Source organism: Caloenas nicobarica, chromosome 1 (assembly GCF_036013445.1).
Source record: "Caloenas nicobarica isolate bCalNic1 chromosome 1, bCalNic1.hap1, whole genome shotgun sequence".
Classification (NCBI taxonomy): Eukaryota; Metazoa; Chordata; class Aves; order Columbiformes; family Columbidae; genus Caloenas; species Caloenas nicobarica.
In genome coordinates, this window is record NC_088245.1 from 107,871,835 (window position 1) to 107,889,071 (window position 17,237).

The 17,237-nt window shown below is 49.6% G+C and overlaps 1 protein-coding gene across 2 annotated transcripts; it reads right to left on the reverse strand.

Annotated features, from left to right (window-relative positions):
• Positions 1-1,108: 1,108 nt before the first annotated feature.
• RS1 (retinoschisin 1) lies at positions 1,109-16,825 on the reverse strand. Of its 2 annotated transcripts, XM_065658722.1 has the most exons (7): positions 16,696-16,825; positions 9,737-9,745; positions 8,182-8,207; positions 7,770-7,875; positions 2,751-2,892; positions 2,412-2,607; positions 1,109-1,261 (listed from the first exon to the last, which is right to left on the reverse strand). In XM_065658722.1, exons 1-7 carry the CDS (start codon positions 16,823-16,825, stop codon positions 1,109-1,111), a joined length of 762 nt encoding a protein of 253 aa, XP_065514794.1. The 2 variants fall into 2 exon arrangements, with proteins under 2 accessions (XP_065514794.1, XP_065514795.1); XM_065658723.1 differs by lacking the exon at positions 9,737-9,745.
• Positions 16,826-17,237: the final 412 nt, after the last annotated feature.

Here is a 17,237-nt window from a genome sequence, read left to right on the forward strand (position 1 = left end):
GATGCTGCAACTTTTTGGGATGTATGCATGGATTGCTAAAAAATAGGAAAAAGGTCTCCAGTGCCTGCCAGGTTTCTGCTGCAGACGTATGGGAAGCCAGACAGTGGCTGCTGTCCCAGAGCCCCCACGGCCCTGCCACATGGGAGCTGTGGGGGCTGTGCTTCCTACCTGGGGTGTGCTGGGTGCCAGCTCCCAGACAGAGGCAGGGACGTGAGCCACAGCTCCTGGACAGTTGCCCCAGGGAGATGGGTGCACCATCAGAGCCGCTACATGCCCGAAATTCCTCAGGCACCCAGCACTGGGGATTGGGCCATGGAGATCAAGGTAGCTAATGAGAGTGAGTCCTTGTTCCTGTGCCCAAACACCCACCAGGAGTGAAGCGCCCTGGGCTTCCCGAGATGTGTCAGTGCAAAACCAGAGAGGATACGGAGGGGGTTTGGCCACGCAGTGCACAAGGCACTGACACCTGTCCCAAAAACAGCCACAGCAGCTCAGGCTGGAGGGAACCTGATACAGAGGACATGAGGTGACTTGACAGTGTGAGACACAGGTGGGGCCACTTGTACTGGGGACTGACCAGATCTGGCCCCAACTTGGCAGAGGATGGCAGAGAGTGGCAGGAGGAGCATGCAGGATGAGATGTCTGCCCCAATGTGAGAGCCCTCCCTGGCCCTGGTGGGGCAACAGGGGTTGTCTGGTCTCAGGGCCAAATAATCAAGTGCAGACCTGCCCTCCCCAAGACAGTCCAAGCCCTGCCTTTGGACCCCATCTGCATTTACTTTGGCTTCCACAGCACACCGTGATGACGATTCCCCCAGTTTAACTCTCAGGGAGGGCCAGAAGCACCACATCTCACAGGATCAAAGCCACCGCCACGTACCCTCCTGCCTTCCCCAATGCGTGCCCCATAAACACCCATCAGCTTTGCAGTCAGGTTTGGCTTTATCACCAGGTGTGGTGTGAAGCAACATTTTATTCCAGACGGCCCTTCCCTTTGCGGGCCGGGCGTTTACACCACAGGACGGTAGCCACAGCAGGTGCCAGTGGCAAGGTGGGGTGGCTGCACAGCCAGACACCTACGCACCCAGCCCAGGAGCCGGCACGGGGCTCAGCCGCACTTGCCCAGGCACTCGAGCAGCTCCATGCGGATGGCGATGCGCACGTGCCAGCCCAGCGGGATGAGGCGGATGTAACGGGCCACGATGGGCGGCCGCAGCAGGTTCTGCACAGAGGACGAGCGGTCCGAGTTGCCATAGAAAACCTGGGGACAGAGGTGTGGGCAGACGGTTAGGGGGCTGGAAATCCTGCCCTGTGAGTTTGGGGTGCCTGCGCAGAGCTGGGGAGGAGGAGGGTCCCTGTCCCCTACCCCCAGAATAAAAGACTTGAAAATTATCAGGACACAGAAAATGTTTGGCACTGTGACTGAGTTTTCTGAGTATGTCACTTTCCCCACCATCGGTTCTCCGCTTCTTGTGGTTAGGCTAGGCTTAATCTCACCCTGTTCTATCTCATTCACCCTTCCGCAGCAAGGCACCATGTGTTTGGAGTCAGTGTGGCTGTTTGCAGTTTAAGAGCTCAGTTCCCAGACACAGCGATACAGACAAAAATGTATTTGAGAGACCTTCCCCACCACTTGGCCACACCGCCACATCTCCTGCTGCCACAACCTGTTTCTTGGGGAAAACTCAGCATCCTCCCAGGGCTGCAGGAACCAGTTGCTTTAGCAAAGCCACCAGAGCCTCCCCTGCTGGGATATGAGCCTTCCATGCAGATGGGTGCTGAGGATGCCGGGGAGGCAGCAGCTCTGGGATCCCCCAACCCACTTGGGCTGCACAGGGACCACAGGCACCACTGTAAGGTCTCCCCAGTGCAATTTTTCTCTTCAAACCAACCACTAAGAAGTACAGCATGCAAAGGTTTCAGTGTGCTGTGACTTAACGAGTTGTGGATTTTTGTCCTAGGGGATTTTCTGCATCATCATTGTGCCCTAGCCCTGGAGTTACAGCAACAGACAAAGCCCCCATTTTGCATTGTCCAAGAGTGGCTGGGGTTGTAATACCTAAACCAAGAGAGAGACTTTTACCATGGCGGTGCCACTTCCCCTGTGATGCTGACTAATGCCTCTGTCCTGACCAGCTCAGTCTGGACTCCAGTATTGCCATTACAAAATGTAAAAAACGTATATCATCCTTCTGTGGCTGGTCGGTATGGCATTTGTTCTCACTGCGGGAGGGGGGAATGCCCAGTGCTGCTCCTGGATGTGGGGCAAGCACTGGTCTCCATCCACCCTGCTGCTCCCACAGGACTCCTCTCTTAACACACCTCCCCACCAAGATCCAATGCTTTAGTATCACCAAACATGCCCATCCGCAGCCTCATCCCCAAGTGGCTGAAGCACGAAGTCCACTGACCCGGTTGTTCCCAGTCTGGTCCTTGTAGTAAACCCAGTTGAGGTTTTCGTCGGTGCGGTACTGCACGCTGTACTTGGTCATCCACTCATCAGCGTCACAACGGCCTTGCGTGAGGACCCCCGAGATCACCTTCACCTCCTTCAGGTCGATCTGCAGCCACTGCCCGTTGTCCTGGTACTTGGAGAGCCACGCACACCTGGGGGGACAGCACTAGCCATGCTATGTCCTCCACTGCTGCCCTTCCCGGTGGCCTCTCCTGCCCCCATGCTGCCACGGGACCCCTGGACCCCCACACCCACCCATGCATGGGACCCCTTGGAGAGGCATTTTTGGACTCACCCGAAGCCTTGGCCATTAAGGCGGGCCTTGTTGGCCGTCCAGGAGGAGTACCAGCCCGTGTACTGCTCAGGGTTGGAGCAGCTTATCTGGTCGGGGGTGACGGCGCCAGACTCGAAGCCCAGGGGCTTGTGGTAGGGACACTCTGCAGAACAAGGGAAAAACCATGCCGCCTTAAAGCCACGAGGGGCTTTGTGTCCTGGTTGTGTTTGCACACCTCTTACCGACACCCTCTGTGGATTCGCTGCTCCCTGTCCTCCCTGGTCAGGATGCTGGGGATGCTCTTAAACCCAGAACACAACCCCTGCAGTATTTGCTGCCCAGAGGCCATGGGGTTTTCATTTTTAACTCTCCTCTTGCATGAATTTCTGACTCTTCTCTCTCCCTCAAACTTCCTAAACCTGTGATGCCTGCAGCATTTTAAGGGGAAGGTTTTATTCAGATGTTTCAGTCTGAATTTCTTCTTGTAAGCACATACAAGCAGATCCAGGCTGGATCCATCAGCCTGGATCCAGCCTCCAGGCTGTCAGCCTCTGCCTGGTCATTGAGACATATCTGGTATGACTTTTCTTGCTGGGTCTTATCTCCTTTTGCTCCTCCATTCACTGTCTTGATTCACAGCTGTGCTTGCATGACAAAATTGCTGAGCCTGCTCTGATCATCCCCCCACAAGAGACCTCAGTTCTTCTGCATTTTCTGCTATGAGGATTATCTTTGTGTCTGGAGATGGTCTTGTGGGAAACCCACAGATACTCCAGTTCTAGCAAGGTGTAATGCCTGGCACTGCTTTCCCTGTGAGATTTTGCCTTTGGTTCTTTAGGCTACAAAACTGGACCTCACAGCTGTCTTCTGCAATAGTGAGAGGTTCAGCAAGACTCTCACTGGCTGCCAAAACTGCTGAGGGCAGAAATACTCATTCATCATTAAAACTTTCTGTGGTGGGTCACCATACAGTGCTCTGGAAGGTGAGCCTTTGGTGACACCACCATGTAGAGCACCTGCATGCCCACTGGACCTACTTTTTTGTTGTTGTTGTTATGATCATTTTTTATGCAAGCAGGTTTTCACTACATATCCAGATACACATAAAGAGGGTATGACAATTGTCACATGGGAATTGCCTGGACAAACATCTATATCATGGGCAGCATCTTCTAATTTTGCAGCCTGTGGAGCAGCTGAGGTGCCCCCAAGGGCAACTCTGTCACGCTTTCCAGTTCAGTGTAGTTCATTTCATGGGTTTCGTCAATAAAGGAGTGAACAAAGCTCTGAGCAGCTTCACACGTGGGTAAGATGTTTCCTTGCACCAGCCATGCCTGACTGACCAGTGTGATGCCTCGTGTTAAAAATTACTGACATACTGGGACCATCAGTGGGCAGCCAGGGCCCGGCACGACCACAGCCTCCCCGGTGCAACGCACCAGCACTGTGGCGATGCAATCGATGTCTCGTTAGCAAAGTCCACTAGGTCGATATCATATGCATCAATATCTCATTAACATATCTTGCTCAGTCAGTACCTCATGACCGTGTTTTTCCGCACAAAGAGCCACAGCTGCCATCCCGCCTTTCTCCGGGCATGGAAACATCACGCTTTAGCACCGCGTTATAACCCCCGCTCCCCTTGTGCAAGAGGGAAGCCAGGCCAGGGTGGCCCCGTGTGTTTACTACTCATCAGGCTTATCTCGAACACCACGTAACTTTACTTTTAGCAACACTAATCCACAGACCACACAACCGTAATGCAATTAGGAGGTCACCTTCTGGCGTGCCTGGCTGCACCATGTGCAGGGAACCTCGAAATAGATTCCTAGTGCCTGCACGGCCAAACCGGCTGCACCATTTAACACTGTTACTGCTGACCTGGAGAGCACTTGTGCAGCGGCTGCTCTGCTCCAGCCATGCCAGAGACAGCTCTGTAACAACACCTCAGCATGGCTGCTCTGGAAACTGTCCCCAGGCAGTGGGGACATCGGCCACATGGCTGCGGCTGGGCAAGGAGAATGCAAAGCCCCCCTCCATGGGGACTGAGACAGCTGGGAGATACAGTGACAACATTCATTATTCAGGAGAATAGTCCTTATCAGTCAAGGAAGATGCCTTCATTACTCAGTTACATAATGCTAACAAATGACAGCACCCCTCACACCTAGCTCGACAAGAAACCTAGAACTGCTCCTCTCACACACGTCCCACAGTCATGGATGGATCAACCAAACCTGCCGTGTCTCCTTTCCTTCCCTTCCCTTTCAAGGGGCAATGGTTTAATGGAAAAAGGGTAGGTTTGGATTGGACATAAGAAATTTTTTACAATGAGGATGGTGAGCCACTGGGGTAGGTTTCCCAGAGAAGCTGTAGATGCCCCATCATTGGAAGCCTTCAAGGTCATGTTGGAGAGGCATTTGAGCAACCTGGTCTAGTGAAAGATGTCCCTGCGCATGGCAGGGGGGGTGGACTAGATGATCTTCAAAGGTTCCTTCCAACCCAAACCATGCCGTGATCCTGTGATTTGCTGGTGCAAGTGACAGCAACCTGGTACCAGGCTGTAGCAAGGCTTTGTATGGAGAATTGTACACTGTTAAGGTTAAACAGCAAGAAAACTGAGGCTGTTCAGCCTGGAGAAAAGGAGGCTGAGGGGAGACCTAATTGCTGTCTACAACTACCTGAAAGGAGGTTGTAGCATGGAGGGTATTGGTCTCTTCTCCCAAGTAGCAAGTGATGGGACAAGAGAAAATGGCCTTAAGTTGCGCCAGGATATTGGATTGGATATTAGGAAAAAATTCTTCATGGAAAGGGTTGTCAGACATTGGAACAGGCTGCCCAGGGAAGTGGTGGAGTCACCATTCCTGAAGGTGTTTAAAAGGTGTTTAGATGAGATTCTTAGGGAAATAGTTTAGTGCTAGAGTTAGGTTATGGTTGGACTCGATGATCCCGAGGGTCTCTTCCAACTGAAATGATTCTATGATTCTATGAAATTGTGCAGTAGGACCAGGCTGGTGTGCTAAGTGTAGGTGCTGGTAGGGAGTCACTGTGAGAAGAAGGACTTCTCAAGGGGTTGGTCAGGGATCTCTGCCAGGCTGGCTGCAATCCAGTATTGCCATAAGGCTCTGCAATTCGTGTGAGTGTGCCGATGCTGCTCCTTGCACATGACCCAAGGGTTGTGGGAAGCAGGAGGATCCTACGTGGTGACCTGGAGTGTGCAGTAATCTCCATTTGTCCAAAATATGCTTTACTGCAGCTCCATGCAAAGGGATACAGGTAGAGTATGTGCAGGTGCAGGGGGGCACCTTCCGAATGGAGAGGGACTCAGACAAGGATGCAAGGACTGCAGGGAGCTGCCCATCACAGATGAGCTTCATGATGATGCTGTGACAAAAAAAGAGTTGTGGCAGCCAGCTCTTTGAAAGGGAGCAGTGAGCTCAGACAGGGCCATGCCAGCTCAGACGCTATTTGGGGTTGTGTATATGGGTTTCTTTCACAAGAGACTGGAGGAAACCCTCACAACAAATGATATGAAGTGTTATTTCTGGAGCTCCTATAAGTGATTCTTCTGCATCACAGGGGCGGTGTCCAGCAAATGCCTTCTTCATCTGCATACCTGCCTCAGCAGGCAGCCCTGTGGAGATACCTGCTGCAGAAACTGGAAGGACAGAGCCTGAGAAGCCATGACCCTTTACTGGGGATGTCTGGGGCCACTCTGCCCTGGGAGCGAGACACCATCCATACACAGCAGATGCATCCTCTCCTTGTGGTTTCTCTGGGCAGGGAAGACACCTGTGGGCAACACTCAATCTGGGCAAGCCCTGGGTGGATACGGCCTCCACAGGAGCAGGGTGCATGGAGGGCCAGCTCAGGGGAAGCAGGTGGCCCTGCAAGGCTGACTGGAAAGCCTCTGCACTAGTCAGTTGCCTCACGCCACGGGAGGGAAACCTTCAGGTCCAACATGAGCATGGGATAGAAACACCTGGGGTTTTTCCTCTCTCATTTCCGTTTGTGTACGCATGCAAGCTCTGCCAATGGTGTCATATTTTCTTGTTAAAACACATTTTTATTTGCTTTCTAGCCTGTCCTGGTTTCCACTCAGAGCTTTTACATGGTAATTCATTTAACGTCCTCCTCCTTCAGGGCAGCCATGACTAACACTGAGCATTGGGGTGACCGTTTCCCCCGTGTATCTCCTCTGGGGAAACCGGAGGCAGCAAAACACACCTCAAGTTGTTGCACAGCCTCTTGCAGGAGCTGGGAGGAGGTGGTTGCTAGTGGGCATGAGGCAGGTACCACTTTAAACTTCCAGTCCCAGACGGGGTGGACACCTCTGAACATCTACGTGACAGAGGCCTGAAGAAGAGTGTAGCTCCTGTGGGACACATGAGCTAAACCTGAGGATCAACTGGGCACCGACAAAGCCTTGCTGGGGTAACATGCCAGGGAAAATGTGGCAGTTGCAGAGAATAACAAGGGAAGATCTTGATAAGAAAACCTATAAAACATGATCTGCTAGGAACAACTGAAGGAGGTGGGCAAGGGCAGCCCAGAGAAAACTCAAAGGAAACACTATTGTGGTATTTTACTGTTTAAAAATGTGCTTCAAAGAAAGAATAAACTTTTCCTCGATCCCTGGGGAGAGGAGAAGATGTTACAGTTTGAACTGCAGGAAAGGAGAATCAGCCTAGGTGGTATAAAAGGTTTCCTACAGCAAATCCTACATACAGCAGTAGATGCTCCAGGCCGTTTCTGGGGGCTGTAGGAACAGGGCAAGCAACCTCCTGCCAGCACCAGCCGGCCTGGGCCACCCCAGGTGACCTCCCGAGGCCCAGGCACAGCCCCTGCTGCTGCTGCCCCTCTGCCCGATGGTGCAGGGTCACCCCACACCCCCCACCGGTACAGCTCCCCCGGCCCCACCAGCAGCGGGGTTTGGAACAAGTGCCACCATGATGTGCTACCTCTGCAATGCAGGACACAATGGGGGAAGCTGCTGAAGATCACCAGGCAAACATGGCTAAAAGCGCACTGGCCCATTACCTGGCATGCACTCTAAGCTGTTCGTCCTACTGGACCACACTGAGTTAGGACCTCCTTGGCAATCGCATTTGCAAGCCTTGCTGTGCCACAGTTCCAGTCTCTCATCCTAAAGTGAAGGGAAAAAAACAGAAATAAATCAATAGTGACAAGAGACAAAATGTGAATCCTGAAGCTTAGACAGACACTCACGCCCACCTGGGCTGCTGCACCTTCTCTGAGCCCCTTTCTTCATGCCAGCCCAGCATGAAACATGGGATGACCCCCCGCTCCCATCCTTGGATTCAGGGATCAGAGCACCTGCCTGGGCTTGGAGGCCCAGGTGCCATCCCTCCTTCTGCCCTGAGGCACCAGAGCCGGGCAGTGCCAGACCCCCAAGATTTACCCTGCAGCCAAACCAGCCGGACAGACTTACCTCTCCTGGGGAGAGGGCCAGTGCAGCTGGGGCAGCGGGCATGGAGGAAAGAAGAGAGAGATGAGAAACAAAGATGCTGCAACCAAATGTCAGGAAACGCAATGAACATTTACTCCTGAGCTGGGGAAAAATAAATTGAGGAAGAACTGACAAATCTACAGCATTTTCCCAAGCTGATTGTAGGGGAAAGCAAGAGGATGTGGGCAGGAACGGGTCACTGTGCGCACCTGTGTTCATGCTACTCCCCCGCTGTGTTTTCTTTTCTGTGGCTTTGGCATCTCCTCTTTCTGATCAGATACGCCTGAAACATCCTGAGGAGAAACCCATGCTGGCCCCTTCAGCCTCTGCTGTACAGCTAATTTCACCGCTATCCCTTTTTGCCACCTTCCTGTCCAACAGTTTCCCTTTCCCACTTTGCCCTTAAAAAGTGTGAGCTGCTGATCTTCAAGGGTGAAATCCCAGCCTGATACCACCACAAATCCCTGGTGCCTTCAAAGGAGATGGGACACCGCAAGAGGTCCCTGGCCTGAGATAACTCCGTCTGGACAGGATAGAGGAAAACAAAATGTAAATAGTTCTTCCCAATCCATCTTTCAGAGGAGACTCCCCGTTTTTTTCTTTCTTAGAGAAAATCAGCTGTTGTGGCTGTAGAGGAAGAGCTGCTATTTTTGTAACGTCTGACCTGTTTTATCTCCTGCCCATCACTGGGCAATGGCTTTTTTACAAGCCCTTTGCTGAAAGGGCTCTCCAGCTCCCCAGTAAAATCCAAAGCAGACTACGTTAATAGCATTTGGACTGGCAGAATAGTGCCCAGACAACTGTGAAAATAAAACAATTTTTAAAAGTAGTCCTGTGACTGCTGATAACTCATCAACACAATTCAAATGTCAAACATCATGTTTCCAATACTGGTAGCGAATGTGCAGGCCACTAAGGATCAAGCTATTGAGCAGGTAAAAGCTTGCAGACAGGAGAAACCCGCCATCTCCAAATACAGATTTTCTGAATAGGAAAAGAGGATCTTTCCACCAAACGAATTAGACTCTGAATTATTCACTGAAATCTAGTTATGATTTATTCATTCATACACTGTCACTTTGCTGAGCCTAGGAAGCTCCAGCTAATGCTGGGAATTTACATCTCGCATTCCTATAGCAAGTTGCATCTCAAAAGACTCACAAACACTGTGCAATTATAATCAGCTGAAATATAAACTATATAACAAAGCTCTGTTTATTACCAAAATGCAACTGCTCCTTGTGTGTAACAATCAGCCTGAATGTATCAAGAAAGAAAGACCCCAGCAAAGAACAAAATGATATTTTTTTTTAAAAAATCCTTTCTTTAATGCAGAGATCATCTCTTTGCTTCAACGTCCCTGGGCAGCATTTCTGATCAGGAACTCACCGCATTAACCCAAGGCATCAGCTCTGGCAGAAGTAAATGTCCATCTACAACAAAAAGATGTGACTTCTAGTCAGGCCCAAGAGGGAGGCAGGGAGGCACCCAGACCTCATCGAGCTCACCAGGAAAACATGGGTTCACATCTCCGGACCTGGCTTGGCTCCACCTTTCCCAGCACAGATATTACCCAGCCCCCTGACTCCATGGTGCAACAAGAAAGCCAAGGTGGAGGTGCAAGCCAAGGCCACACCACACATTGCCACCTCTGTGCTGTGCCACAAGGGGCAAAGTAGGTCGACTGAAGCCAGCGTGAGGGTTGTTTAAATTAATGATGCCTGTCATCAGATAAAGACTATACAAATCAGGACTTTATCACCTATCAAAACTGGACCACCTCTGCAATAGAAGCAATGCAGTGCCTCTCCTGCCTGTTTGATGCTGCCACTGGAGCAGCACTAGCACCGGTGGCATGGGAGCCAGGCTGGTGGGCACCTCTCCTTTCCCTCCAGCCCATGCCACGGTGGCCTTTCCCAGCAGGACGGGTGCCCTGATCCAGCAGCATGAGAGGCGAGGCACAGCTTTGTTACCCTGGGATTTGGGAACCTGGCTCCCCAGCTAGCGGAGTCCTGCTGTGCATCCCCACTGCTGATCGTGGGGCAGCAGCCTCTGCTCCTTCACTCTGCAGGCGTTCAAGTTTCATTTAGACACGTGTGCTTGCTACGTGTTTCTTAACTTCTTTATCATCATTTTCAGCAGACTCATTTTTGGGAGTTGTTTCCTGTTTTCCTTACAGTGGTTAAATGCACTTTGGCCTGGCAATAACCATGCAGAGGTGAAAGCAAAGGTGCCTGCACCCCTCTGCCTAAATACTTGCCTTGGATCTCCTGCAGCACCCAAGGTACCTTTAGGGCTACAGAGAAAACCTGGTAAACAATCTACCAAATGAACGTACTTTGTACAGGGATAAAAGATTCAAGTACATGTGCGCCAGGTACATTGGCCCAGCATGAGGAAGACTGTATTGTGGTGAAACCTACTCTTGTGCACCGTGTGCCTGTGGTGGGGAAAGGGGATGTGAATTACCAGGGTGGTGTAGGGGTATTGCTTGGGGTCATGCTGAGCCCTTTCAGTGGGCCTTCTGAGTCCCTGCCCAGATATTTGAGAGCCAAGATCAAAATTTGGCACCTCATTGACAGATGCAGCTGGAAACCCAATGGCTGTGAGCAAAACAACGGAAAGAAAAATATTAATAGCTTTCACAGAATCAGAGAATGATTTGGGTTAGAAGCGACCTTAAAGATCATCTAGTTTCAAGCCCCCTGCCATGGGCAGGGTCACATTCCACTAGACCAGGTTGCTCAAGGACCCGTCCAACCTAGCCTTTTCAGGTAGGTGGGTGTATGGTAGCACCTACTCAACCCCCACAAATAAACTCTCCTGCCCTGGCCACCCCAGCCTTCTCCTGAGCTACAAGAGCAGCTTTTAGGATTTTTAGGCTTGTCAACCAGGGGACACTACTGCAAATCAAGCAAGGGCATGACATTCAAACACAAACCCCCTTTTTTCAATGGAATGTGTTATTGGGTCAGGCATGCGACACACCACGGTGCAAAGGCAGTGCCAGGGCAGGGATGCCGGTGTGCCGCCCCTCTGGTTGTCCCCGCTGGGCTGGTGGCCTCCACCCCTCACCACATGGGTCACTGGTTTAAACATCTCAAGTAGGAGGTCAGCTTTGCCTTTTTGAGCTAGAAGAGGTTAACTGCTCAGAGCTCGCTCCCACGAGCGGCTCAGCCATCCAGCTGCCGGCAGCCGCAGCCTGCGGCACAGGGGAGCGGCAGGTTTGGCATGGGGTAAGCGTAACAGCTGCAGATGCACCAAATGTCTCACCTGGGCAGTGTGGCCTGATAACCCCTGGTGTTAGGAGAGGAAAAGAGAGGAAAAGATGTCCTTGCCTGCAGCTGGCCGGAAAAAGTAGTAATTGATATATTGGTGTGTTTACAGATGTGATGGTCCCCGTCCTACAAAGGAAATGAAGAGGAAAGCTGGCTGCCAATAGTCTAAAAATGTGATGGGCAGCATGCTTTTATAGTGAGCATGTTTGCCTTCAAGGAAGGTTACAAAGATAATTGGTAATTGTAGGTCAGACAGAACGAATTGCTGCAATTCGTGGGAGAGTCACAAGCCCTGCACTGCTGCCCAGGGGCTGTTGTGTGAAAAGTACGGGACTGAAAAAAAATCCAAAATCATTAAAAAGGAAAGAGCCCTATTTACAGCCCCTGCAGTGCCCTAGGACATTCAGCAAACCATCAGTTCAGTGAAATAAATTACTATCTGTGAGTGCTTGTGAGAGGCAGGGAGACACAGCGTGCACCTTTCCTGTCCCTCCATCCCTCCCTGCAGCGTGACGTGTCCAGTGCAGTGCCATGCACAAATGCCACCCTGTAGCACAGGTTTTGGGGACCAGGGGTTGAGCAAGCACCAGGGGATAATTTTGTGCTGAAGCTCCCATCCCGGTGCAGCTGGGCTGGAGCACAGACCTTCAGGGTGGTCCCGCTTGGTATCTGCCACTGGGCAGGATGGAGGGGAGAGAAACCCCGGGGACTGTCCCAGGTTTGGGGGAAAAGGAAAAAAGCTGGCAGGGGCAGTCCTGGGGTGCAGAGAACATGGGTTTCCTGAGGTGGAGGTGGGATAAAGCAGCAGCCGCAACTTTGGGCTACCTGGGGAAAGGAAGGGGCAAGTGGCAGCAAGAAGGCTGAGTTGCTGGCATTTTAATGACAGGAACAGGTAACTGCATGTCTCAGAAAGTTTCTGGTCATTAATAACATGGTTAAACAAGAGAAAGAAGGGAGAAAGTTAAGTGTGGGCAGAAGTACCACTGTTAAAGGCTGAGCACATTTCGATAAGGTCAGCTCTGAGAAATCATATTGAATATCCTGACTGCAGAGCCCCAACAGCAAGCTATCTTTTTTTTTTTAGTGTCGCTAGAATTACTGACAGATGTACAAGCATGAGAAAGCACATTGTAAAATAAAATAGAGAAAAATAACACGGAACAAATGTCAGTCACTCAATTTACTTGAATAAGTTCACATAAACCTGGCCATTGCAGGCAAAGTATGTGGAAAATGTTAATAACTTCATCTGCTTGTTGACTTTACAATTTGGGTTGCCTAGAAGCTTCAGCTGGAAAATAGCTAATTTTGCCTCTAATCTCTGTAAGCAGCATCTCAGTTTAACACAGCTCAGAGAGATGAGCGAAACTATATTCTCTCCACTTTTCCCAGTGGAGAGCACTCCCTCCGTGATGCAGTGCTTTCCCAGAGTGCTGGCTCCCGCTCCACAGCCAGCCACCTGCCTCCCTTCTGCACTGGTGGGCCATGGGGCAGGGGAAAGGAAAACGGCTGAAAAAACAGAAAAATGTGACTCGAACCCAGAAAAGATGTCACAGAAATGAAAGGGGTGACTGGAACAAATGACGCTGGTTTTATCACGTTTTCTGAAAAGCACACTGTTGTAAGTCCCTATTTTCCTTGAGTGGTGCATTAGAGAGCATCAGGAGGCAGAGTTAGGTGAGGAGGCATGTAAGCAACACAGAAGGCTGAGACACTGAAAAAAGCATTGCGGTACCTCTGCGCCCATTGTGCGCCGGTTCGTGGGTTGCTATGTTATTAACTCAGGCTATTTTTACATCCCAGCCTTGGAAATCGTGCCAGGCAAGTGAGGTGACTCACATCAGGCTGCACCAACCTCGGCAGCAAGGTGCTTTGGGGGAAGCTGTGTGTTCCAGACCAGCATCGCGCATGGCATTTTCCCCATCTCTCCTTGCCCCTGTGCCAGTGGCAACAGCCCCAGGGAACAGGTTGCCCAGAGAGGTGGTGGATGCCCCATCCCTGGAGACGTTCCAGGCCAGGCTGGACGAGGCTCTGAGCAACCTGGTCTAGTTGCAGATGTCCCTGCTCATTGCAGGGGGTTGGGCTAGATGACCTCTGAAGGTCCCTTCCAACCCAAACTATTCTATGATTCTATGACCCGTGCTGCAGCCATGGCCCATCCCCAGGTCCCCTCAGCCGGCTTAGCCCCCTCACCCTGTCACTTCATGGTTGCTTTTGTTGCTTTTCCCCCAGGGCTTTTTCCGTGGCCAGGCTAAGCAGGCTCTGCAGGGAGAGAGCCTGTTGCGTGGTGCAAACAGTGCCTTTACTTCTAAAAATCACAGGCTTTAACTGCTCCTTGGGAGCTATGCTGGCAGGCAGAGACTCCCCAGGGCATACGTCCACCAAAAGATTTTAGGAGCCAGGCCGGCCTGGTGAAAGCAGGGTGTTCATCCAAGGCCTTTCACCACGTGAAGCCACCCTGGGCCAAATGCTCAGCCTGTTGCCCCTGCAGATGATGTTCGGGCTGTGGCACCAGCGCCTCAGCACACATCAGCCTGCTAGGACTCATCTCTGCTGATGACTGACAGGCCGGGTCAGAGCCAGAGACTGAAGGCAAGAGGACCAGCATTGGCATCAGCCTGCGGAGGGGAGAAGGGCTCATGCTTCACGTCAAGCTCCTCTCTTGTGCTTTAACACGGCTGCTGCTTCCCTCATTCATTTTGTGGGGACTTTTCACGGCTTTATTATTTTCATTTCCATTTAATCTTCTTTAATGCTTTTTATTTAGTTTCCATTTTTATTCATTTGTGTTGTGTCTCATTTAATACTTACTGCTATTTATCTGAAAGTGATAAAAACCATTTTTAGATAACTTTAAATAATGGCAATTATACCTATTTAATTCATACTCGTTTCTTTTTTATACCTGCTGTCTCCACAATGTTCCTACACCTTTTTTTTTATGTTGTGAAAATATTTGAAAAAAATCAACCCTTTCCCCTTTTCTTCTTAAGAGACATGTAATTATCTCTTTTTTCCAAAGTGTTCCTTTGAAAATTTTTGGCAGTTTCTGATCTTATTGGCATGTTTGTTCCTTCCTGCTTAGAGCCACGCAGAACATTGCCTGCATAGTAATTTCAATAGATGTATCGATTGTGCCAAAGGGCGACACTAAAGACGTTATTTACTGTGATCTGAAGGCGGGTTTGGGCCTTTGATTTTAGTGGTGGGGGTTTCTTTTGGTTTTTGTTCTGTTTGGTTTTCTGTTTTTGTTTGTGGTTTTTGTTGGTTTTTGTTTGTTTGTTGGTGGTGTTTTTTTTTTTTTTTCAAATCTGCAAAAAACAGAAGGGTAAAAAAAGAAATCCACTCTTTTAAAATGCTGAGCTGTGCTTATTCCTCGATGTGTAGCGAGCACGGATGGAGTGAGGTGGCGCAGGCATGTCACATTCAATGTGCTAAAAGCATATTCACGTCAATCTGGGGCTCGGGGTGCTCCCCCTCACCGTATGGAGGGGCCCGGCAGCTGCTGCGGCTCTCGTGGCAGGAGCCTGCCTGTGGCACCATATGCTGCTGCTGCTGCCACTGAGGTGTCCCCAGCACACAGGAGCCCAGCCGAGGCGCGGGGGCTGCGGGTGCTCCTCTAAGCCACTTGTGCTGATGGAGAATATAAGGTGTAAGGAGCTTATCGTGGCATCACGTGGCTCAGAGGACTGACCTGGTGGCACCTTCTCCGTGGTGGGAGAGGCAGGAGTGCGAGAGGGACCCGGGCAAAGGGTTGCTGCTCGCTCTTTATCCAGAAGAGGACACTTGGATCATGAAGCAGAGAAATCCAGTAAAGTAAGAAAACCGTAAATTAAGAAAATAAGTTAAATACCAAAGGAGTGATGCCTGGAAAGTGATCCTGCAAGTAAATTTTCACTGCAGGCTATCCGAAAATATCCTGATGTGTGGGTGTCTATTAAAAGCAAGCTGTGTCTGGGACTCACAGCAAGGTATGAACTCAATCCAAGGCCTAATTGCAGTTACGCCACCCATTGGGAAAAAACGCTGGAGTCTGGGTAAAAACAGCCTCCCGAGAAGCTCAGGCACCAGTAACCTTCCCATGTGAAACAAAGGAGAGTGAACAAATAAGGTATTAAGAGAACGCATCAATATTTGCTGGAAGATTAAAAGCAAGACCTATTAATTAGACAGACTGGGGTAGAGCCAAACATGAGAGGATAAAACAAAGGCATGGCTAGTTGAGGAACACTTTTCTATCCATCAAATTTGGTAGACCAAAACATTCAATGGAAACAGAGAAGGACAGAAAAAGACAGACAAAGCAAAACACTGGCAATTCAACATCCACAGGGAAAAAGCTGGACTGTCTGATAAATCTGGCCCATACTCTGACAGATCATACTCTGTTCACACATTAATATTGGTAGATACCGCCCAGCACTTTGAAGAGCAAACTCAGTCGTGTTTAAGATAATAGCAGCTGTGCCATTGGCTTCGATGAAGCCAGAAGTTCAAACACAACACAGAAAATGATCTCCTCATTCCACAGCTGGGTTAATTAAAATGGAAGAAGAATGTGACCCTGATTTTTTTGGCAACTTCTAGCTCCTGCTTAGCTGCTATCATTGCTACTTTTCTGAACAGTAAATCTGAGAAAGCCACAAAATTGAGAAATACTTTTCCTATTTTCTTGACTTATGACAGGTTTTTGTTCTTAAAGTGCCTTTGGAAGTCTTTTTCCAGGCCAAAATACCTGAAAGAGCCTTTTAAAAAAAGGCAGATCTCAATCAGCAATGTCTTGCTGCCAGAGAAAACAATCCGGTTTTGATTAATCAAGAGTTTTGATTAATGAAGGACCGGTCTTTCATGTTATACTGTACCTCATTTTTCAAATCAGCATTATTATTTACTCACTGGCTCAGCTGCACTACAATTTTCTTTGCAAACTCATATTTTGACAAATTATATGGCAATTTTTTTACACTGCAATTATTTTGTGAAACAGAGTTTTACTACTGAATATTCATAGAGCTGTAAGAACACTGCTCACTCATGTACATAAATTACACATCTCCTCCACAATTTTGCCTTTCCCCAAACTATTATGCTTCCATGAAAAAACAGAGAAAAGCTTGCTCTGTACCCCACAGCCCCTGGCAGAAGAAAGAAGCATGGATGAAAGAAGAAATACAAAGAGGGACATCTGAAAGTGCCTCCCAGGAGGCAAAGTTCATACCTTTGTACCAGAAAAGAAGAGACAGCAGGACGCTTCCCATCTTGAACCGCATCTTCTCCTTCCTCTTTTGGGAATAGCTCCTTAGCATGCTGCTTGGCTCACTGGCAAGGCATGAGATTAACTTAAGCATTGCCTAAGCACCTTACTCTCCTCCATTCTCATGATTTTATCAAGCACCATCAAGCCAACCACACAATTATTACTGTCAAGCTCCATTGTAGAGGATGTGTCATGTGGTAAAATACTGAGGTACTGACACTGAGTGCGACTCTTATTGTGTGAGCAGACATATGTCCAAATATACAAGGACATACCAACCTAGAAACCACATATACCCCCCATAGAAATGCAGATGTCTAATGCTAATAAAATATATGCAGCAAATATTGTATGTAGCATGTATGCATTATCTTCCACCCCAGTTGTTTACCTCCACACAATCAATGCTTTTCCTAATAATGTCTGTGTGTAGAAATCTGCCCCGGCCTTGCTGCTCTTTCAGTCACATGATTGTAAGGGGCTGAAAACTGCAATTAGTAGAT

What these genes read in the sequence shown, in the direction of transcription:
- RS1 (XM_065658722.1), bottom strand. Translation starts at nt 16,825, where the DNA reads ATGCTTAAGTTAATCTCATGCCTTGCCAGTGAGCCAAGCAGCATGCTA. An exon ending in TGGCCCTCTCCCCAGGAGAG is followed by an intron (nt 7,876 to 8,181) that starts GTAAGTCTGTCC and finishes CCTTCACTTTAG; the next exon opens with GATGAGAGACTGGAACTGTG. An exon ending in ACCAGACTGGGAACAACCGG is followed by an intron (nt 1,262 to 2,411) that starts GTCAGTGGACTT and finishes CTCTGTCCCCAG; the next exon opens with GTTTTCTATGGCAACTCGGA.